Raw genomic sequence first — 22,718 nt, forward strand, 5'->3', positions numbered from 1 at the left:
GTAACGTTGCATCCCCATTTCCATGAGTGTGTGCTTAGAGCTCTGCAAGCAGCTGATCGTGGAGCTGAGTCTTGAGCTTGAAGGTAATCAGTTGTGCACTGTGCAGCGCAGGCCCCTGGGGACACTGGGGCAGGGTCTGGGAAAATAAAGCAGCTCAAGTTTGATGGAGAACCAGCAGCTGGTCAGAGCCGGAAAAATGAAGAGTAAGACTGTCCCTGCTTCGGCTGCAGACAAGCACAGCTGTACAGGCTGCTAGGAGAAAAGCTGGAGAGAACAAGGTCATGCAGCCTGCATATAACACGTCCAGGGACAGATGCACAAGAACCTCTCAAAAGCTCTCCTTCAAATAGACATGGGGCCAAGTTCAGAGCTGTTTCAGGGCTTCATTCGCCTGGGCCCCGTTCCCATGGAGTAGGTCACGGCGGTTGCGGCAGGTTCGGTGCTAGATGCAGGTCATGCTGCCATGCAGCGTATTGCATGTTGCTCCTCAGCTGTCACCATAAGGAGGGGCCTCCTTCGATCGCAGTTTCACGATTTTTGAGATCGCCGTGAAAAATGGCGTTGGTTGTGATTTCCTGGGGAATCGGCCCAAATAGAAGGAAAAAAAAAAAATAAAAAGCTTACCGGAATATAAGGATTTAGATTTAAATTTAATACTTAGATGTATAATAATACAGTCATTGATAAGAGGTTTCTGTGGAATCTGCTATTTAATTATGTGGTTTTTGCCTCGGCCAGTCGGCAGCAAGGGATGGGGCCGCCGGGGCAAAACGTCTGCACCGCGCACTGGCCGTGAAAAGCCCTTTGTGTCACTGGTTTAAGTAGGTCCCTAGTGATACCCGAGGAAAAGGCGGAGAGAAGGCGACCTGCAGGGAACTTGCAAAGTTCAAATGAACGTTGACGGTTCTGGGAGCTCGTTATCGATGCGAGCAGAAGCCCTGGGCTGAAGGCCCCCAGTATTTAAAAACTCAGGTCGGGTTTTGCCAGCATCCCTATGGGCAAGCAAATGCTGTCAAGTGTTGTCTCTTGCATGTTCATACATCCTGAAAATAGTAGGGGCTACTTGTGCGGCTGCTGTGATCCTCCTGCCCTGAGAAGTAGCTCAGTGGGATCTTAATCGGCCGTGCCTGCTTCGACACGAAAATCCCATCAGATGCCTTGGATTCGCTCTTCTCCCGCTGCTCTTCGTTTTGAGATGCTCCCTTTCTTTTATGGTAGAGAGAGACCTGCAGCCGCTGCATCTTTGCACTGAGAGCTTGCGATTGCTAGGCAACCCGAGCGCCGGGGGCCTGGCGCGAGCGCCGAGTGCAGCTGGGAGACATCAGGGAGCTGATGCTGCTCCACCTTGCCTGCGAGCCGGGCCCCGTGGCACGAACCGAATGCACCCTGAGTGCAGGCCCGTGCGTTCGAAGTGATGGCTTTCCGAGGCTCCGGTTTTAAAAGCAGGTTCAGCTGGACCCTGGCTCGTGGATGTGCTTGCAAGGGGCTGGACATCCTGAGGTCCCTTCCAACCCTCGTTTCCTATGAATTGGAGAAGAGAGCAGTTCTTGCCTACTCTGGAGTCTGCATTTTCGACAGCGGTCTCTGATTTTGCCCCTGCGGTCAGAGGTTAAGCAGAAACCTTGGAGGCTAATCCCAGCCTTAAATGCTGACTCCTTTCAGTAATCAAGTCACTTACCCTCCTTATGCCTCAGTTTCCCCATGAGTTTCAAAAGAGTGGCGGTAAGGATTGCTTGCCCTAGACTAATGTTTAAGGGAGGGCTCAGCCGATGCTTTTTCCCAAGCAGCTGGAGCGTGCAGTGTGTAGGTATTTATTGGTTTGTGCAAAGACAAGAATGCAGCTATTCAGAAATGTTTTGTGCTTGGGAAAGGAGGTGGACCTCTGTATTATGTAACAGCCCAGGAGGAAAATAGAGTGAGGTTAGACGCCCTTTTCAATATGTGAACCAGCATGTTATGGCCAAGGTGCGCAGTATTATCAAGCAGCAGGGGAACAGGACGGTTCTCTTGAGTAGCGGTGGGGTTTTTGTGTGTGTGTGTTTTCCTTTCTTTTCATCCCTGCATAGCATCTGTGCATCTTGTGTGTACGTGAAGGTTGCATCCCTTTGAAAGCAGATCATTGGAGCTCCCACTCCACCTCATCAGTGGTTTCAGTCCAGGAAGCATTATCCTGTTTTGTACACAATGTGTTTACTACAGGGAGCCACATGGCTTTCGGGTGGAAAATAATGCGGTTAATCCTGACGGCCCCCCTGATACCGGAGCAGGCGGCACACCGAGTCCCACCACAACACGCACATGCCGTTCAGTTGACTTGGACAGCTGTGCTGCGAGCAGATCTACGCCCCTCATCCTTATGTGCCCCCTACACATGCACTCCTCTGTTCCTTTTTCTCCTGCACTTTTGCTGTCTCTCTCTTATGTTCTCTATATGTAAAAAAAAAAAAAGAAAAAAGTACCCCAAATTTAACTTGGATTATAGAGATTCAACTTGGATTATAGCGAAAACAGACTCTCGATGCAATGCTAAGCATCGCTTCCCTGGGTTAGCTTAATTGGGATTTGCGAGAGAGCATCTTTTTTGCTGGTAGCCCTTTCGCCAGGAAGTGTTTAAAGAGGCTCCAGCTCCCTGGGCGCCTCTACACAAGCAGCCAGGCTGCTCCGATACGCTGTAATTACAGTGCATCGGTGCAGACTCGACGAATTAATAGAGTCTGTCGGAGCATAGTAATTACTGCGCTCCAGCAGACTCCAGTGTCTTGTGTATCAGCGTCTCCACACTTCAAAATGATTCAACTAAAGCTCGTTCAATGAGCTTAGTTAAAGGCCCCCACTGCCTGTTGATGCTGATACACAAGACCTTCTGGGTGCTTTAATTAGAGCCGCTTTAATTAAAGCACATGCATAAACACGTCCTGAGACCTGCACCACTGAGCTACTGTAAAAATAGGTATAAAGTCAGAAATGATATTGCTTGGGTTTCTTTCCTCCTATGAAGGCCAGTGGTAGCATAAGGAGCAGCTATTCTTTTTTTTTTCTCAGAAGACACTGGACATTCACACGTATTTTCTGCAGCCAGGATCCTGGCGCTTTTACCTTGGGTGGCTCAGGTCCTGAAGATGGAGCATGGCCATCGGGCTGTTTGCTGGGCCATAGAGGGTCCTGTAGCCAACAGGGTTTATCCCAGGGAAGGGAAACGCTTTGCTGGCAGGAGTCCCTGCAGCGAACAACAAGATGCGGTGCGTCGTGTAAGCAGCAATGTGTGTGCAAAGATGAAGTATCTGTCTGGGAGATCCTGGGAGCTGGCTTGGTATTGCGCAGCAATTCAGGTAGGGGCCTGAGGAGAGAGCTCAGCTGAAAGTGCCACCTCCCTCTCCTCTCCCATTTCTACTTTGCTGGTAGTTCATCCCTAGGTCCTCCAGTGCCACAGCCTGCCATATACTAAATGCATCAGTATTGTACTTGTGTCGCTGTAGGGGAGGCGTTTCGCTGGGTGTCTGTGCATAGCATAATCCGGAGCAGAGCTGGCTCCTGTTGGGGATGTTCTCGGACATGTGCCCAGCCTGACACGCTGGCCTTGAGTGCTCCTGAACTTTGGATGGGATGATCCCAGCGGGAGCTTGCTTCTCACTGGAGCCTGTTTGCAAGAGGTCTGTGCAGTGCACAGTGTGCTGAATACCAGGGCTCCTGCTGGGAGCGGGGCTGAGTGCATGCAGGATGGCAGCTGAGGGAAGGAGGGGTGGATAACGACATTATTAGGGGACCTCCTATGGCATTGCTGCTGCCTTCAGACAATGTGTGTTGCCAGGAGCACTGGAGTACAGGAACTCACCGGGAAAGACAACGGGGGTGGCGGAGAAGAGCGGCACTTAAAACCATACATTTCATTACATCGGCTGAAGCTTGATCCTGCTCCCATATAGTCCAGGGGAGGTTTGCCGTCGTGTTGAGCAGGACCTGGTCCCCTCCCGGTCTTATTCTGTCCAGAAAAGACAGAAATACCGAAAAAGTGTGGAAAAGGCTATCGAGGAAAGCTGATGCTCCAGGCTCCTCTTGGTTTTGAGCACCTGGCGCACCAGGCATCCTCCAGGTGCAGCGTGGAAAAGGCTCATCTTGCTTGGTGAGAGAGCTCAAGGCCCCCGTGGCAATAGGGGGGCTGTATATGGATGGGGCTGGGGAGGGGAGAGTGAAAATTGGATGCTTTGAGCTACGCAAGAATAATTTCCTGAGCTTGTGGTGACTTGAATCCCAAAGGTTAGGGTGTCCACTAGTGAATTCAATGCATCTCCTACCCATTTTCACAGATGAGGAAACTGGGGCACGAAAAGTAAGTGATTTTTTTTTTTTTCCCCCCCAGTTTTATCTGTGGCAGAGCAGGGAGTAGAGCTCAGGTCCCCCAGCTCCACTTTCCTTCCTGCTCGACATGCCACGCTTATCACTGGCACTTGCAGATGCCTTCATTCGAGGTATCTCGGCCTTACCTGGCAGCTCTGCCCTCGGGGACGGAGGAAACAGACTCACTGTGGGCGGTGGTTGGAGGTTGGAGTCGCACATACCAGCTCTGTTTGGCCCCTGGGTTGTCTGTCACAGCTGTGCAAGGTGGTTGTGAAGCACCACGGACTTGGCTAAGCTTAAGGCCATGAAAAATAAGGTCCCAGTACTCTGGTCCATCACAACACCTTTCCCGTTGCGTGCTCACCCTTCTCTTCTCCACAGAGAGTGAAGAAAGATGTTGACAAGGGCACCCTGCACACGGACATGTTCCTGCTGAAGGCGGAAGGATCAGGCAAGTGCGAGCAGAGCTGGTTGGGATACCTGTGGGATGCACCAGTGCTTTCTCTCTCCCTCAATTGCGGTAGGAGCAATCCACCAATGAACACCGGTGAATCTGCCTCCATGCCAAGTGGACCGGTTGGACCCCTTCTCCAGGACAAGAGGGTTCAAACGGGTCTTTCCCAGCTGTAATTCCAGTTTCTGACAAGTTGTTTGGTAGCAATAGCGTCCAAGAAAACCAAGACGAAAATGGACTGGGTTTGATTCCCCAGCCCTGGGTAGTTCCCCGCAATATATTTGTACAGTGCTTTTGTTCTGCCTGGCTTTAAATGTCCCGAGAGATGGGAGATGTACCGTTTGCTTCCCTTGAGATTCATTCCACTCTGCTCTCAGGGAGGGAGGAGATGCTAACGTTTTTGCCAGCTTCTCTAAACCTCTAAAGGTTCAGCTTCGGTGCTTTAGGTTAAATATATTTGTACACGCTCCAGAGCTTAGCTCTAGTGGCCTCTCTCATTTTATAGTGTAGCCGAGTAGATATTTAGGTTCCCCTCGACTAGTTAGAAGATGGAAGCAGCCTGGAAGCGGTGTACAGGTAGATGGGTGTTGTGTAGGGTGGCCAGAATTTCCGAATTGTGTGTGTGCCCACATACACCAAAATTGCTGGTGCAAATAGCATGGTTGGAAGTGCAATTTTAGGTAGAGGACACCAGTTAGATGGTGGATATGCACATGCACAGGCCTGAAAACATATCCTTAGCTTATGTTGGTGCGGGAGCTTTGTATTCTTTACTATAATATTGGCAAGCTGTAAAGGTACCAGGCAGATGGGCTAGGTAAGATGCTGCTAGAAGACCCTCCCGATCTTCTTTAGAGAAGGAAAAGTCCCAGTTGTCTCATACTGCATGAGCAATGCTTGTGGTACTGTGGGCCCATGAATAAGGACCTGTAGTCTTTCCAGGTAGCTGCTGTGCCCTGAACAAGTCTCTAAACTCCTCTGTTCCCTAAATGCACACTGGTCCCTTCCGGGATGTCCATCTCCCACCCCTGGTCCACAATAGCATGCCTCAAAGATGGCTTTGCTGGTATTGCAAAATGAGCGTATGTGACTTCTTCTGTTTGAACACACAATTGCTTCCTCAGGGTAAAGACTAGAAAGCGAACACATGGCTTAGCTGGGCGATTAAACCGGAGAATGCAAACTGCCCTACTTCACATTATTTAATGGAGTTGCAGGCAGCATGCTGTGAAATCTGTAAAGCAGCCCAAATGGGTCAGTGGGAAACCTACCCCCTTCGTGAGCTGACGTGCTTGTCTGCCTTCCCTGTGTCCTCTCCTAGACAAGTGGGTTTGGAATCGACTTAACCCTTCCGGAGTGAAACCCACGCCCAGGTCGGGCTTCTCGGTGGCAGTCGGCCCCAATAACCGGTCTCTCCTGTTCGGAGGTGTCCACGACGAGGAAGAGGAGGAGAGCATCGAAGGAGACTTCTTCAACGATGTGTATTTCTATGATATGGGGAAGAATCGCTGGTTTCCTGGACAGTTAAAGGTCTTGAAAAAATTATGTATTGTCAGCCCTCCCCTTCCCCATTTCTCTGAACCCACTGAATCATAGGAAAGTAGAGCTGGAAGGGTCATCTAGCCCAGCCCCCTGCTCAAGGCACGGTTGTCCCTGACTCAGCTGTCCCAGCCAAGTGTCTCTTTAACTTGCTTTTGAAAGTTTCCAAGCGTGAAATTTTCACAACTTCTGCGGATGGCCTGTTGCAATGCTCGACCATCCTCCTCCTCAGAAAGTCCCTCCTCATCTCCAAGCTAAATTTCCCCTGCTGCAGCTTGATGCTGTTGCTGCTAGTCCTATTCCCCTGCAGCCACAGAGAAAAGCCTATCTCCATCCTTTCTATAATCGCCCTTTAGGTATTTGAAGACTGTTAGCAAATCTCCCCTCAGCCTTCTCGTCCTCTTCTCTGATTGATTTGGATTTGAAATCTGTCTAGGTGTGGTACACATCGAGCTCAATCACTGTGCAAAATCCTGGTGGAGGCATTGATGCTTTTAGCTGGATGTAACTAGGCCAGGTCAGGCTTATGCACCTGTCCTGGGCTTGACTCAAGGTCAAAGCTGCTCCTGAGCCTTCGAATGATCCCTTAGGGCTGGTGTGGTTAGGGCAGGCCAGTCTCTACCTAATAGCATACAAGGGAGTGGCATGTCCAGCATTGCATCTAGTCGTATTTGATTCCTCAGCCCGAATGACCAAGTACCCCACTTAGAGCTGGGGGCAGCTGCTTGGGGAAGGGCTTGAACTCATGCCTTTGGCTCCATAGTGAGACTCCACTGTTCTGCCACTGGACCTCGCTAACTTGGTCTAGCTACACTGAAAAAAAAAGGGCAGTGTCTTGTCTCCATCAGGATCTGACATAGCAATAGCTGGCTGGCCGGGAGAACCCCCCTTTTATCCCAGGAAGCTTTCAGCTACCAGATGGAGGAGACAGGATGTTAACCCTTCAGAAATGCAGCATGACTTGAGCTCTTCATCAGGTGCAAGTGGTGCAGGTTGGCCCAGACTGACCTCCCTCTCCTCCACCCTGGGCCTCTCAAAGAGGAAAAGTCAGTCACATAACGACAGGCAAAGCTGCACTGTCAGGTTTGCTTCTGAGTTCCTGGCAAGTGATTTCCCAGCCCTTTGGTACAGCGCTCTGAGGACCTGGAGTGCTTCCCGCTAATGCATTGTAATTTAGCACCCAGTAATTGTGTTTTGATTTTGCAAAATGGTGGGCTATTTTCTCTTGCGCCCGCCACAAACTACCGCGTGTGTATGTGTGCGCGAGGGAACTGCTTCTCCTCGCCCCCCCCACACACCTACTACCACCAGTTGACATAGTAATAGAGCCAACAATAGTACACCACAAATTTCCTTTCGGTTTCCTTGTCATTCATTTTATAGCTAGTGGAGCGGCCTATGCTGTGCTGTGCCGGAGCACATGCTTATCTTTCAAGATTTACAGTGCCCGCAAACTTTAATTGAATCCCCAAATTGCATTTAGTTGTATTGTTTTCCATGCTTCGTGCTGCGTTAGCCGAGCTGCATGTTGATGCTGCACGGATTCACATTGCAGCGTAGCCTCCTCCAGCTGCTTTCCTAATGCACTTATCGTCAACAGGGACCAAAATCTGAGAGGAAGAAACGCAGGTGCGGGAGGAAGGCAGAGGCAGCAGAGGTGGCTGGAGGAGGAGAGTCTGAGGGCCAGCCCCCCCAGGGGCCCATGGAGATAGTCAAAGAGGTGGTTGCAGAGGATGGGACAGTGATGACGATCAAGCAGATGATCCCTGCTGCCGGAGCGGAGCTGGAGAGGTTTGAGTCGGAAGAGGAGGAGGAAGAAGAGGAAGAGGAGGGTGCCGGTGATGAAGCCTCTGGCCAGCAAGTAGAACCGTGCCCCCGGTCCAATGCCATGCTGGCGGTGAAGCATGGGCTTCTCTATGTGTATGGGGGGATGTTTGAGGTGGGAGACCGCCAGTTCACGCTCAGTGACCTCTACAGCATCGACCTCCACAAGATGGAAGAATGGAAGGTGCTGGTGGAGATGGATCCAAGTAAGCTATGGCACGGGGCTAGCGCTCTCCTGTGCTTTCAAGCAGCTTGGCGTACCCTAGATACTCGTGTCAGCCTGCAGACGCCTGCTCCAGAAGGGGTCACAGCTACCCCTCCCAGCAAGCCTTGCATGGAGGTGGCATTTACAAGTCACAAATCTGTGGGCACCCCGATTCGGTGTTAAAAGCCAACGTGCCTTTTCCAGTGCAGCCAGAACCCGGGTTGTCCACGGGCCTCTTTCTGCTGTTCCCCTAAAAACACCCCTGGACACCCTTGTGATCCTTGCAGAATGGAGGCAGGTTATCTGCCTGCTGCTGCCACTTTCTCCTCCTGGCAGTTTGGGGGTGACTGGATGCATTTCTTCTCTCTCTCTTTTTCCTATTAAAGAAACTCAGGAGTGGCTGGAAGAATCTGAGTCGGATGAAGAAGGGGGTGATGTGGAAGGGGCCGAGGGAGGAGATGAGGAGGAGGAGGAGGAGGAGGGCTCCGATGAAGAGAGCGACAATGATGAAGGTAACAGTGACCTGGAGAGGAGCGAGGGGGATGTATAGGCCAGTGGTGGGCTGCATCTGCTGTTTCAGCTGCCCGGCCTGAAGGTTTCATCGTGGTCACTTGCACAAACAAGCTCCCAGAACAGAAGAGTTTATGGGGAGGGGATCAAAGGCAGAGGGGTCGAGTGACTTGCCCTGCCACAGAGGGAGGTAGCATTAGGGGCCAGAAACCTGCTTGCCCTTTCCAGGGCACCACATCCCTGCTATCCTAGGGGGAGGCAGGGAGCTGGGCACCGGGGCACATCGACCTGGGTGTGCTTGGGCCTGGAGTGAGGACCTCAGGTCCCGGGGAGGGCAGACTCCAGGTCAGGATTGAGCTGCTGAGTAGGGCACGCCGTACGCACACCTCTACCTTTTCTTGTCAGCCCAAAGTAGGGGAGCGGGCCGAGCTTTCCACCAGCTCTTTCCAACTTGCGCCATGTCCTCAGGGAGAAACCGTTTCCCCATCGTGCGACAAGCTGTTAGCAGCAGCCTGCTCTTGACCTTCCCAACACCTGCGGGAGCATCTTGTTTTAGCCCTGACCCCTCTCTCCCATTGTGTCTCCCTCCTGTCCCATGACAGAAGAGGAGCAGCACCCACCTGTCCAGCCAGATGAGAAGTACACGGACTATTTGCCCAGGACAGAGCAGTACTGGATTAAACTCGCCCGCAGCAACATGGGCCCTGAGGCGAAGGAGAAGAAAGTATTGAAGGTGGCACACGCGATGGCCAAGGCTTTCTATGAGGGCTTGGTCTAGATGCGCTCACTCCGGCGAATGGGCAACGTGAGTGCGGCGGCGCCCCGGGGACAGCAGCGAGGCCAGTAAGCACGGCGACATCCAGGAGCACTCTTGTTCCTGCTTCTCCAGGCAAATGCCTCCGTGCTTATCTCATTGCTAATGATATATTTCTGCTGTTATTTCTGGGCATCGTGATCAGTGTGTTCAGGACTTCATGCTACTGAGGCTTGAAGACACAACGTGGGAATTTTTGTTGGAGCCGAGGTCAGCAGAGACAAGCTATCCAGAATCGGGGCACGTGAGAATTTCCTAGGCCCAAACTCTCCTCTCTGGGCCGAGGGCTAGGTCTGGTTTCTCTGAGTGCTTTTATAATAAAGTTCTTCAGTTAAGTCACGGTGGGTTTCTGTCCTTCGGGGAGCGCTCCCCGCTTGGCTTTCTTCCTCTTTCGCTTTTGTTTTTCAAAGGAAATTCTGGAGCTCCCTTTGAACCCACCCGAACGTCCCTGCTTGCCTCATGCCTGTGAAGCCATTGGGGGCTGAGGTACAAGCAGTTTGCCGTGAGACCCCGTAACGTTCAGTCCTCTCTAGTTCTGACTCTTCCTGTGTATGTATGGATATGGGCCTGGGTACTCCTAACTTGGGGAAACTTTGGGATGCTCAAGTCTAAGAATGGGGTCTATGACCTTTTGTGTCCCTCTGTGGTTGTATTCCAGCATTTTGGCACTGACACGGGGCTTGCAATCCCAGTCCCCCGCCCTGTGGATGCATAAGCGTGCCTGCGCACACTCAGGGTGCTGTGGGCTGCGCGCTGGCCAGGCAGGCATGTGTAAGTCCCAGAAAAAGTGAGGCCAAACCCATGTCCTTTTGTGGTTAGGACACCCACCTTGGGGTCTAGGCCTGCTTTGCTCAGGAGAGCTTTGACACTTCCCAGCGTAGCACACGAACCGCAGCGCTGCGTCATCCTGCTCCTTCTGTGCTCCATTTGAAGCCGGGCCACTGCCCTTCTGTTTAAGTCGCTGGATAGTGTGGATGGGGGATTTTTTTTTGTTGCTTGAGGAACCAAGGCCTGCCCTTTCCCAAGCAGCACCCAGCTCCCTGAGCCACGCAACCCTCCAGCTTATGCTCGTCCTGGCCTTGCCTCCTCCCTTCTCTCGAGCCCCCCAAGGCCTGCTCCACAGGAACAGGGGAGGGGGCAGCCTAGCACCGAACCTGTGCTACGTTGGTTAAAGCACGGGGCTGGGAAGCCAGGGACAGAGGGTCAAACCTCTTCTTGGTAAGGGGGGCTTTTGCTTCCTCGCAGCCAGCTGTTGGGGCTAAAACAGGGAACTGCCCTGTCCGTTTGACTTCTGCATCCACCATAACCATGTGCATGTAGCTGTGCGTCTGCCCGGCCCACGTGCAGCCTACCAACCATGTTCTGTGCTTACACCTTCCCAACCTGTGCATCCGCCAAACCAGCTGGACACTGCTGTTTTGGTGCAAAGATTGAGATAGGATCTGCCCTAGGAGCTCAGGTCTTGCATTGGGATTGAGGATAGGGAAAGCTAATGTCATACAGCCCTGCGGTGGTGCGGTTGAAGGCTGTTCAGGAAGCACGTGCACCCCTCTCTCTCCCTGAGCTCTGTTCCTCCTCGGTCTCCTGTCCTGCCTCCTGCATTTCTTGCTGGGAGAGCCTTAGGTTCAGAGTTGTACAAGCAGCAGGACACAGGTGGGCCCCATTAGTGCTCCTGCCAGAGGGGAAGCTGAGGGCAGGGCTAGCGCAGGTGCAAATGGGGGTTGCAATCAGGCCGACCTGCCTGGGAGGATGGGGAGGTACTGCAAGGAGAGAGGGTGAGCTGCTCTCTGGGGAGTAGATGCAAACCCCGGGGAGGGGGCAGCTGTGGGCAGGGAGGCACTAGGACAAGCCAGCGTCTGAGGCTGGGGACAGACTCCAACCGAGGACCTCGAGCCAAAAATGAGATGTTTGCTAGTGGCTGCCACGCAGGGCTGGATTCGAGCCTGGCCCCACAGCTCCCTCCCACGTGAGGCCAAGCCGAACAGGGATGCACCAGGAGCTCCAGAAGACCCCCATTAGCAGTAGCTTGTGCATTTGGTCCTGGAGGGCCCGAGTCCGATTCCCAATGTGCTGGCCCGTGCGCGGGGAGATGTGCAAAGCTGGGTGGGAACCGAGCGCGGTCGATTGTCTGCCTCTGCTCCAACACAGGCTCCCGGCTCGGGGTGCCGCCTGCCTCCTGTCGCAGCCCTGCCGTAGCCCCAGGGGACGGCAGATGGAGCGTGCCTGTCTGCGGCAGCCAACGCCGGCGACACTGACACCCAAAGGGGCCAGCTCGCCCCTTGCTGCGGCAGCACCCTGGGGTGCAGGGCCTGGGCAGCCTTGTCCTCAGGGCATCGGCTCTCTCTCGAGCAGGGCCGGGCCCCGGGAAGCTAGTCAGAGCTTGATGCTGGTTAAATAGCCGAGGTTGCGTGGAGCAGGCTGCCTGTGCTATTGAGCTGTCGAGAGCGCGGTGTGTCTGACAAGGAAGCGCCTTGCATGCAAAGCAGTAGAGGAGCGGGGGAAGTACACGGGATTTATGGCTAACTGGGGAAGCAACCTGCAGCTCGTGCTTGGTTAACAGCAGCAGGCACCGGCATGCTGGTTTGGCTCCCAGCACCTGGTCTCCCGCGTCTAGGCCGGGAGACATTGCACTTTCACCCTGTCGCTGAGCTTATAGCCCCAAAGTAGCAACTAAAAATCCTGTCTTTGGCTGGGTCTCCCCCGCACTCGCAGCCTTCTCAACAGCATGGGGAGCTGCTGTTTTGGCCCAGTTTCATGCATCTCCTTTTTTCCCCCAGTTTCATGCATCTCCTTTTTTTTTCCCAGGGACTTTGATTTCTTCTTTGATTGGAAGGGGAGGAAATGAAGGAGAAAGCCCCTTAGCCGCACTTCAGCGAAGGGGGAGCACCTCCCGGGGCGCTGCAATGTGCCCCTGATAAGATGGGTGGCTTGAGGCAGCTTAGACGGTGGATAAGCCAGAACATGCAACGGTGGGTTGTGTTTTCCCCTTAAAGGCTGGATCCGAAATGCAGCTTTTGTGCATCCGGGCTGAGCTAAGTAGGCATCGGATGGGGGCGGGGAAGTGCAACGGATCGGCCTTCAGGCTTATGTGTTTGTTGGCTGAGAATTTAAGTAGCTCAGTCCCAGGTGGATATAACCGATCTGGAAAAGGAGGGCTTGCTGGGACTTGCTGAACAAGCACCAGAGTCCTGCAGAGCTGAGCCTGTGCTGGCCCACTGTATTTGAAAGGCTCATGGGGAAGCCTGTGAAGTTATCTTGCTGCTTCTGTGCTAGTTCATAAGCCGAAGCCTTGCTACTGGAAGCACAGCCAGACTCCCCCATAGTTGCCATTGAGATGCTCCAGTTTAGGCAGGGAGACAAACCAGAGACTCGCACTAGCCTTAAAAGAGCCGCAGGAGTCGGTGCTTGCGCACGCGAGCCCAAGCCTGTCGCCCCTGGGCTGAATGGAGGGACCAGCCCCTAAAAAAGGCCGAGCAGCCCTAAGTATTGCTTAAATTAAACTCTAATGACAACGGCCTCCTGCCGCGTTGGAAGTGGCTTCAGGAATGTGAAAAGCCTGGTTCTCAGGGTATCGCCTGTCCATGAGACCAGAAAGCCAGGCCCGTCGGTGAGGCTTCGGCATGGGGGCCGGGGGAAACGCACCGAGTAACAAACCGCGCGCTATTCCCAATGCAGCTAAGCGAGCGGAGGAGAGGTTTGCACATCTGGAACGGGGCTCAGGGTCCTGGAGCCGGCTCCTGACCCAGGGGAGACGCATCGTTTAGACATCCAGAGCGTGCATCTAACCAGAGGGTATCTAACACTTGGTTACGCAATGCAGGCACGAGCTATATGTAGGTGAAGCTGGGGTGGGTGGGGTGTGATACACAAACACTTCCATCCCCTGCAGCTTCAACACCACATCTGGCTCAGCTGCCCAGCCCCATCGCACCCAGCCAGGTGTGCAATTGGGTCAGGGAGTGATGACCTGCACTTCACTTCCCAAGCGTGACGGTGCTTTCTGGAGCTGTGCCTTTGGTCTCTGGGTCCCTAAAGCATTTAACCTGCTATGTACCACCTGCCTCTTTTCAGTCCCTGGTGCTACCCCCACACCTGCTCCTTGTGTCCTTTCCCACCCAGCGCCTCGCACGTGCTGCAGGCATTTTGTGCTCCTGCTTTTGCAGCCTAGCCGAAGCGTGATGACCTGGTGCCGCCTTGTCCACGTGCTGCATGAGCAGCACCGGTTGCCATCCCTGTGTGCCCATTCCTAGGAGAAGGAATCTGCTCCTCTTGTTCCATCTCGGCCATCTCCATGCAGCGTCCCCTCAACACGGCAAGAAACTGGACCTCGTTGTGGGTCTCTGAGCTGTGCCCCCTTGCTCCAGCAGCAGCTTGTTGCAAGGCACTGCCTGACCGCGGCACGTTCAGCACTGACCCATGCATTACCCTGGGGGAAGCGGGTGCAGGTGGGACTTCAGGGAAGAGGGACCGTGGGATCGGGGCATTGGGAAGGGAGCAGGTATCCTCAGGTGCATAGGGCTCCCCTCCTACTGGCTTGCAACTCCGCCCCATCGGCTGCTGGGCCAGTACTGTCCCTTTAACAGGACACAGGGACCCTGGCCTGGCATCAAAGCTTTGGCACTTGCTTTTTGCAGTACAGCTGATACCCTGGACCCTGAACAGGCCCATAGCATTCAGCAGCAGCCTGGTCTGGAGGCATCTTTCTACCTAAAGCTGCCCATCCCTGTCCCAGCCTCCTCTTCATAGACTGGAGTGACCTTTAATTGCTCAGAGGGGATACAGGCTCTCTTGCAAGGACACCCTTGTTCCTATGCATGCTCTGAGCACTTGCACTTTTGACACCACCTGAGAGATCCAGGCAGGCACTGGGGGGGAATAGGGTAATTGTGCAATGCAATTAGCCATACTGGGAGCTGGTGTGGGCAATTAGCCATACTCTGCGTGCCAGGATGGCTGACACCTGTGCCACCATTTAGATTATGGCAGAAGTCCTCAGGTCACCTGAAACAATTTCATGAAGGAGAGGAGGGAGAAGCACTCTCAGGTGCACAACCGTAGCACTTACACACACTAGCCTTGCACACTGCAATGTCTTCAGCGATGGCTCCCAGCACATTCAGTGCAGAGCCAACAGACTAAACCTGATCCCCATCGCTCTTCTAGGGCCTGCGTGAGAAGCTGGCTTGGTCCCCAGCCCCAACAGGACTCGGTACCATGTCCAGAGCCTCTCAACCCCTTCTCCCAGGGAACCAGTCATGGGGGTTGGACTAGATGACCTCCCTTTCAACCCTAATTTTCTATGATTTTCTATGATTCAAACCCAAGCCGCCAGGCTGTCAGACGTGGAGGCGCTTCATCCCCTTCCTCCAGCCTCCAGTTTTAGTCACCGGAGCCAGCCGCCCTGCACCCCCTCTTCCAGCTCCCCGCACTCTTGTGATTGCTCCCAGGACACAACGAACCCCTTCACAATCAGTGCAGGATTATATCTCCCTATCGCAGCCTGGGCTTCATAGTACCGTAGCAGCGCTGAGAACCAGACCAGGCACCTAATTCCTATGATTGCAGCAGGGGAGTTAGGCACCTGAAAACCACCGAGGCCCAGGCCAAAAGTGAGTATTTCTTCCATCCTTTCTGTCCTGCAATCCAGCCTGGGACCCTCCTTTCTCATGCCTGCGTGGAGAGGGAGGCTTCGCAGCGGTCCACCGCTGCAGCAGCGGGGTTGGAGGGTAGGTAGCACTTCCAGAGTCCGCTGAGGTTGGGCTGTGTCTCTGCGCCGCTTGAGGTGCAACCTTTTTACTGGGCCCACCTATGGTTGAGGTTGAAATCCTTCCTGAATAGCCTGGCAAGCCTTTTATTTTTAAAGAGCTGGACAGACCATCCTAGGAAATGAGCACGATCCAGTGACTCCAGCAGCTTGCGCGCATTTGCGTGCCTGTGCATGGACAGACATATGCAGCACGGCCTGGAGAGAGACTACGCGGATGTGGCGTCCTGCCGCTATGGCGCTGGGTGCATTAGTCGGGTAGCCGCAAACACGGCACTTCCGAGGTAGAAACGGGAACGTCAACCTGCTTCTGTCTTTAGGTTACACAACAAGAGTATTTTTGGCTCTGGGCAGATGTGAAAGCACAGAGCTAAGATAAATGGCTCGACTCCCCATGATTAATCAAGGAATCATTATTTTTAATCCGATTGCTTGGGAACCAATTCATGTTAGCCTTCAGATATCTTTCAGACTTAGAAGCGTGGCTCACCTGAACTTCTAGACCGGTAGAAACTAAGGGGAGAAAGAGCTGAAAGGCAAGGCTGAATTTGGGGTTTGTGTCCAAATTCGCTGGGGCCTGCGAGAAAAGCCGTAATAACTAGTCGGTCACCAGGGTGAAAAGGCTAGTCATGAAACCACTAGTACTTTTATTTGATAATGATATGCATTTTGTGCTGTTTTATACATATCTAAATATTGTATTGTGTTTGCATGTAACTATGTAACCTGCTTCTGTAGGTACCTTTGTGTCATGCACTTACGGGAACGTACAAAAAAAGTTCTCTAGAATCGTTACAAAGAGTTGCAAACAGAATTACAAAACACATATCGCAGCATGTATGATTTCCTAGGGCTGCCATGACAATATATCATTATTTGGTTCACTTCAGGTCTGCAGCAACCGTTCCATTTTGAAAAAAAAAGAAAGAGATGACTAGGAAACAAAAACCAAAAACGGGGTGTACAAAAGCAGGGAGCGGAGAATGAAAACACCTTGGTGCTCTCCACCCCTTCCACCCCCCCGCCCCTGCACGCCCTCCAACCGAAAAAGAAAAGAAAAGCCGCCGGGGGAATGAGAGCGACCATGGAAGGAAAAGAACTGAATTTAACTGGCACATGCTCTAATGTTGAGTTTATTTCTGGTTAAAAATATAGCAATCCAGTGCAGTGTAATAAAGAAATCTGCTGAAAAGGTAGCAGAGAGACAGCTAAAACAGAAGCAAAGCAAAGCTGAGTCCACAAGTCAGGGTTGTACCCAACAGCTCTGTGTGTGAAATGCGGAGGAGGATTTCCCACAGATAAAACCTAGAGGACAGACGGTGCCCGGGCTGCGTTCTGCACCCAGTTACCCGCTGCGGTGCGGGGATGTGACCGAGGGCAGAACGGGGTCCTGAGACAGTGTCGGAGACGGGCAGCTGACTATTTTGAGTCGTATCTTGTGGTGGGAGGATCGTCGAGCAAAGCTGATATATCGGACGGGGGTGGCCTGCACGGGGTCGTAGTGTCGGGGCGGAGGGGGGAGGAGAAGAACCGGTACCGCTGGTTTTGAGATGCGACAGGATTTCAGCGATTTCCAAGCAATTGAGCTAAACCACACTCTTATCGTTGGGATCAGAACAACTCAGAACAGGGATGCTGCATCTTTAATGAATACGCATATCATCGGGGAAGGGAGAGGGATTAAAAAAAAAAAAAAAGGAAGAAACAGAAAAGAAGAAGAAATCCAGGCAGGCATATTACAAAGATGTTATAAACAAACGAATCCAGTGACAGATAGAAAAGAATACATCCTTAGAGGCTGCCAGTGCCAATGAAGGGTTTCTTTTTTTTCACAGGGACATGTCGGAAGCTGGGATATACATCCTGCATACACAGTGCAAAACGCAACATGCTCAGAGCCCAAGCACGATGTCTGAAATGGTCCACAGCAAGATGTCAGAGGCATGCCCGCCACCCTCCTGCCTCCCCTGCCCAGACGCCTTCCCCCGGGTCCGACCCGCGGCCCTCGCCGCACGGCTTCCTCGCAGTCTCTGGGCGCGTGTGAGTGGCTGCGGGTTGGGATGGGATGCTGGACCGCTCCGTTTGAGTATTGCCACTTCTGACGTGTGCACGTGTGTGTGTTGGGGAGGCATCGTAAGCTGCCACGTGATTAACTCTGGGGGGGGATTTGTACCGAGGAAAAGTTGGCTTTGGGCATCGTTGGTCTGGATGGAGGAGGGAGCCGCTGGGAAAAGGGAGTGAGGAAAGGAGGGGGGGGGTTTCCCTTCCCCAACCCCATTGAGCAAACTGGTCATTGCTTCATGACTGGCTTCCAAACTACACACCTCTGACCCTATGGAGCTGGGGGGACCCATCCCGCTCCCCCCCAAAACCTCCCTTGCTCCTCTTCCCACCATTGTGTGGGTTGGGAAGAGAGGGGAAGAAAGCTGCGAGTGGCTCATCTGTTGTCTGGAGAGGGCCAGGGGCGAGAGGGGAGATATCTTTTTTTTTCTCTCTGTCTACTTCATAACCAAAGCCGTTGCGTTTCCCCCCAAAAGACTCAGCTCGGAGCCCTTCAGGGGCCGCAGTTCGTGCCCCCGGGAAAAAAGTCTGCTCCACCTGCCCGCAATCTCCCCGCTTGGTAATTCGGTTATCCCCGTTCGCCTTCCTTTTTTTTCTCCAACACGTGGATTCGGATTTTGCTGGGATCCCTTCTCATCCTTTCCGGTGTCGGGAGGGTCAGAGTTGATCGCATTCGGCCATGCCACACAGCATAGTGTTGTACAAGCAAAGAATTTTGGCTAAAATCCAAAAAACATTACCCAGGAAAAAAGGCAAACTGTGAGTGAGACTCAATCTTTTGTTGTTCTTCTGTGAAAAGACTCGGAAATAGTCGTCGGACAGTTTGAGTTCTGCTCCTTCCCTTTTTTATTGTTATTTTTTGTTGTTGTTGTTGTTGTTCTGGTTTGGTTTGTTTTTTCCCCCCGTTCGTACGTGTAACTGTTATTTTTGCAAACGAGACAGTCTCGAGTTAGATGAAAAAGTTAATAAACAAAATGGCGACTCCAATATTGAGTAAGATCACCATGACTACCAGGATGGGAGCGGAGCCCTGGAACAGAGAGAGAAGGACAGGCGTTACAAAGCGCGGCCACGCTCGGGGCTTTGCCACCGCCGGCCGTGCCGCACCGATACCGGGGTGGCCGGGGAGAGGCCTGGGGTGCCCAGGCGTGAAGCCCGTCTACCATCCACTAATGTCCTGGGCTCCAACCTCGGCTGGGAATGAGCCCTCCCCGGCCGAGAGGGGGACGGATGCTGCTCTCCCTCCATCTGTGGGGCTCCAGGTGCTCGGGAAACATTAGGGAACATTTCTACCCCTTTTCTGAGGGGGGCAAGGATCACCCATTTTGCCCACGCACGGAGATGAAGAGTAGGTGAAGGGATTCCCTGCCTCCTGACTCCTCAGCTTTGGTTTCTACCAGTCTGTCTTCCTACCCAGTTCACTGTCAAGGCATCTGTCTAATCCTGAACCATCTGATGAGCCCACCTCTCACTTATTCTCCTTCATAGAGGCAACAGGATGGCTTCACCCAGCAGCACCGTGCACCCAAATCCAAATAGAGCTATAGCAGCACCAGACACCCATGTTCAAATCCAGCTATAGAGGCAATGTTATGGGTTCACCTAGCAGCACCATGCACCCAAATCCAAATAGAGCTATAGCAGCACCAGACACCCATGTTCAAATCCAGCTATAGAGGCAATGTTATGGGTTCACCTAGCAGCACCATGCACCCAAATCCAAATAGAGCTATAGCAGCACCAGACACCCATGTTCAAATCCAGCTATAGAGGCAATGTTATGGGTTCACCTAGCAGCACCATGCACCCAAATCCAAATAGAGCTATAGCAGCACCAGACACCCATGTTCAAATCCAGCTATAGAGGCAATGTTATGGGTTCACCTAGCAGCACCATGCACCCAAATCCAAATAGAGCTATAGCAGCACCAGACACCCATGTTCAAATCCAGCTATAGAGGCAATGTTATGGGTTCACCTAGCAGCACCATGCACCCAAATCCAAATAGAGCTATAGCAGCACCAGACACCCATGTTCAAATCCAGCTATAGAGGCAATGTTATGGGTTCACCTAGCAGCACCATGCACCCAAATCCAAATAGAGCTATAGCAGCACCAGACACCCATGTTCAAATCCAGCTATAGAGGCAATGTTATGGGTTCACCTAGCAGCACCATGCACCCAAATCCAAATAGAGCTATAGCAGCACCAGACACCCATGTTCAAATCCAGCTATAGAGGCAACATGATGGATTCACCTAGCAGCACCATGCACCCAAGCCCAGATACAGCTATACAGACAAGGTCATGGGTTCACCTAGCAGCACCGTGCACCAAAGTTCAAATGCAGCTATAGAGGCAACGTGATGGGTTCACCTAGCAGCACCGTGCACCCAAGCCCAGATACAGCTCTTAGCAGCAAAAGCCCTATCTGTGGACAAACCTGATGCATTATTGCTCTTTTATGAATGATCTCAGCAGGCACTTGCTGCTCACTCGCATGGGCAGACCTAAGACCAGCAAGTATTGGCATGGCCTGTTTACAGTGATAAACCAACGGTATGTCAGCAAGGCTCAATTCTTTTCCCCCAGCCTCCCTTGGTTTCTTGGGACATGGAGGATGAAGGCGTTGACCTTGCAGAGTTCAAGTGACTGAGAGAACAAGGATTTGGCCTTTCCTTTTCCATGCCAGGTATTGCAAAATGCAGAGCACCGTCATGTCTGCTTTCTGCTGCCAAGGAAAAGTAAAGGGCCTTGGAATATGAAAAGCTTCACCAAGACCAAACAGGACACTCCTGAGACAGGAGGTTTCCTAATAGTGTGATCTCCTCCACACCAGGTTTCCACGTGGGCTGGATACGTGCTTTCAGATGCACATTTGAGAAAGCTCCCTCTGACATTCCCACTCACTGCATTCGACTTTAGGGGAAATATGCCACGTGCCCCATGGCGGAGCCGATGCAGGGCCCCCAGGCTCCTGGGTGCAGCCCTCTAGGCTCCCTGTTTAACGGGAAGACGCCGTGTCGGACCGCGGTGTGGGACTGCCCGGCTGTGCCAGGGCAAGCTGGAGCGTGCAGAAGAAAACGGGAGGTGTAGGGGTGGGGGAGGTGGCAACCCTGATTAGCGACTGCGGAGAGGTAGCACAGCAATGTGCCGTAGGGAAGCCACAGGCACTGACCTGCCCCCGTTCAGAGCCGTTTTAATGACGCAGGTTTGTTTATCTCCCGAAATGGCACGATCGGGTCCCTGCCTCTCCCTCCTTCCCTTGCCATCCAGCCTGTCTGCCCATGCCGGGTGGAGTACGGCAGGGCTGGTCGCCCTCATTAAGCAGGTTTCCGTGCCATGCTGCAGACCTATCTGGAAAGCTCCTTGCTAGACTGGGGTCGCTGCTCCTCCGGAGCTGATTCAGTTCCCATTTTGGGGGTGGGCAGGAGGAAGCTGGAGCTCGCTGGAAAGGCATACGCTGTTGCTTAGCGATGGGGTCAAAGGAAACCAACCAAATGGAAGGATTTCAGAGACTTTCCCGGTATCTGCTCTTGCCTGGATTGCATGCATCGCTGTGTCCCACCCCCCAGCAGCCCCTCTCCGAAGCGGAGCCCACCCTGCTGCTGCCAGGCGCGGCTCCCCTGGGCCTTTGCGCTCACTGTTTTACCTTCCTTTCCAAAGATTATTGGGTTGCAACTTCCCCCCCAGCATTAACATCATAACAGCTCCCACCGTTTCTCCTGGCAGGGCGTCACAGAGATGCATTAGGTCCCATCTATCCATACGACTGCGCCGTACGTCGTATTTTCTAGCATTTGGCCTACTCTCATCTTGAATGTCTCAAGTAATGGGGCTTCTTCTGTCACCTCTCTGGATCACCTGCTCCATCTAGCAGCGCTAACCAATGCGCTTGCCTGCCAGACAGTGCTACCCAGGGAGGTAGGGGGGGCACGCGGGTCAATCTGGGCTGTTTCCTCAACTCTGGGCACGGTCTTGGACTGGATGGGACATGGCTGCAGCATTTACCTCTCTGGTCATGAAAGCTTTCTCCTGGTGGGAGGAAGCAAAAAGATATAATGGAGCTGTGCCCGAACGATGGCTAAAGGGTGACGCCTGGATTTGTCCCCAGTTCCCTTAACTCAGGCCCACAAGTCCAAGGAAGTCAGTGGAAGAGATAAGTCGAGGGAAACACCCAACTTGTGCAAGAGATGTCCAGCAATGGCACGTGGGATTACCGCTGTGTGTGCAGCAACCAGGTTTCCGTGCACACGCAGACGCAGGGCTGAGTGGGCACAATGAATGGGCAAGGACTTTGCGGGGCTCCTTCATACAGTGGGATTCTGGAAATGCTGCCTTATTAGCCAGTCTGTCTGTATGCACAAAGCCTCCAATTCATGTCTGATCATTAGAGACATGCGAATAAGTCTCCTCTTTGCTTGCAGGGATGTGGGATCGTGTCCCTGCAATCAAGGACCTCCAGAAATGCCCTAGCTGTCTTCTGGGGGGCTCATCATGTTTGATGTGCCCACAGCCCCCAGATCTGCTCACCCTTTCTCCCTCTCGGACTGGACCTAACTCTGAGAAAGACCATCCTCAACCGGCACCACTCATCAGAAAGACACCAAGATGCCCTAGAGAGGGGCACAAGTCCTGATAATGTGATAGCTAAGCTGATAAAAATCTTTGTGATCTCTGAGGCTTTGGCTCTAGCTCCAACTATGAGCCTGGCTGAACTTTTTGAAGTTTCTCAAGTCCAGGTTTCTGATTTGAAAGCTCTTTGGGCTTCAACGTCATGCCCTTTCTCACACCTGGAACTGCAGGAAACCGAGTATCAGTAATCCCCATTCAGCCCTGGAGGAAGATAACACACCTGCCAGCGTGCCCTGCGGGAGATTTATTCTTGATCCCGAACTCCCTCTAGGTTAGTTAACACCCATGAGCTGCAACAGTACCCCAGGTTTTGGAGCTAGCTGCACTCTGGACTCTGCTAAACCCTGAACAGCAACTCCCATCGAGCTGGTATAAAAGGGCTGGGCATGGGTATTGCCAGGAGATGTTAGGGGTCTTAGCAGAGTGGGGAATCAGCTGGTAGGACTTTGAAATCCAGCTTCCCAAATAGCTCCGGCATCGGTGTTTGCAATTTCCTCCACTGAGCTGCAGCATGAAATACATTTGGCACAGACAAATTGCTCCCTCCATTACGGCTCTGTACGAGCTCAGCTTGG

General features: G+C 52.8%; 2 protein-coding genes across 5 annotated transcripts in view; one reads left to right on the forward strand and one right to left on the reverse strand.

Moving 5' to 3' along the window:
• KLHDC4 (kelch domain containing 4) overlaps nucleotides 1-10,021 on the forward strand; it is a 47,807-nt gene extending 37,786 nt beyond the window's left edge. For 2 of the 3 annotated variants that reach the window (XM_019505419.1, XM_019505421.1), the window contains 5 exons: nucleotides 4,717-4,786; nucleotides 6,111-6,319; nucleotides 7,929-8,358; nucleotides 8,744-8,869; nucleotides 9,470-10,021. In XM_019505419.1, the coding sequence (XP_019360964.1) occupies nucleotides 4,717-4,786; nucleotides 6,111-6,319; nucleotides 7,929-8,358; nucleotides 8,744-8,869; nucleotides 9,470-9,645 (1,011 nt within the window). In that variant the 3' untranslated portion in view covers nucleotides 9,646-10,021. Of the gene's footprint in view, nucleotides 1-4,716; nucleotides 4,787-6,110; nucleotides 6,320-7,928; nucleotides 8,359-8,743; nucleotides 8,919-9,264 lie in introns of all 3 variants that reach the window. The other variant, XM_019505420.1, reaches the window with a different exon arrangement.
• Nucleotides 10,022-16,062: 6,041 nt separating this feature from the next.
• JPH3 (junctophilin 3) overlaps nucleotides 16,063-22,718 on the reverse strand; it is a 113,408-nt gene continuing 106,752 nt past the window's right edge. For both annotated transcript variants that reach the window (XR_002095355.1, XM_019505422.1), the window contains one exon: nucleotides 16,063-18,536. Coding sequence is in view for 1 of the 2 variants with exons in the window: in XM_019505422.1 (XP_019360967.1) it covers nucleotides 18,456-18,536 (81 nt within the window). In the remaining variant the exon portion in view is untranslated. The remainder of the gene's footprint in view (nucleotides 18,537-22,718) is intronic.

The sequence above is a fragment of the Gavialis gangeticus genome, unplaced genomic scaffold (genome assembly GCF_001723915.1).
Source record: "Gavialis gangeticus isolate Ggan-Ray unplaced genomic scaffold, GavGan_comp1, whole genome shotgun sequence".
NCBI lineage: Eukaryota > Metazoa > Chordata > Crocodylia > Gavialidae > Gavialis > Gavialis gangeticus.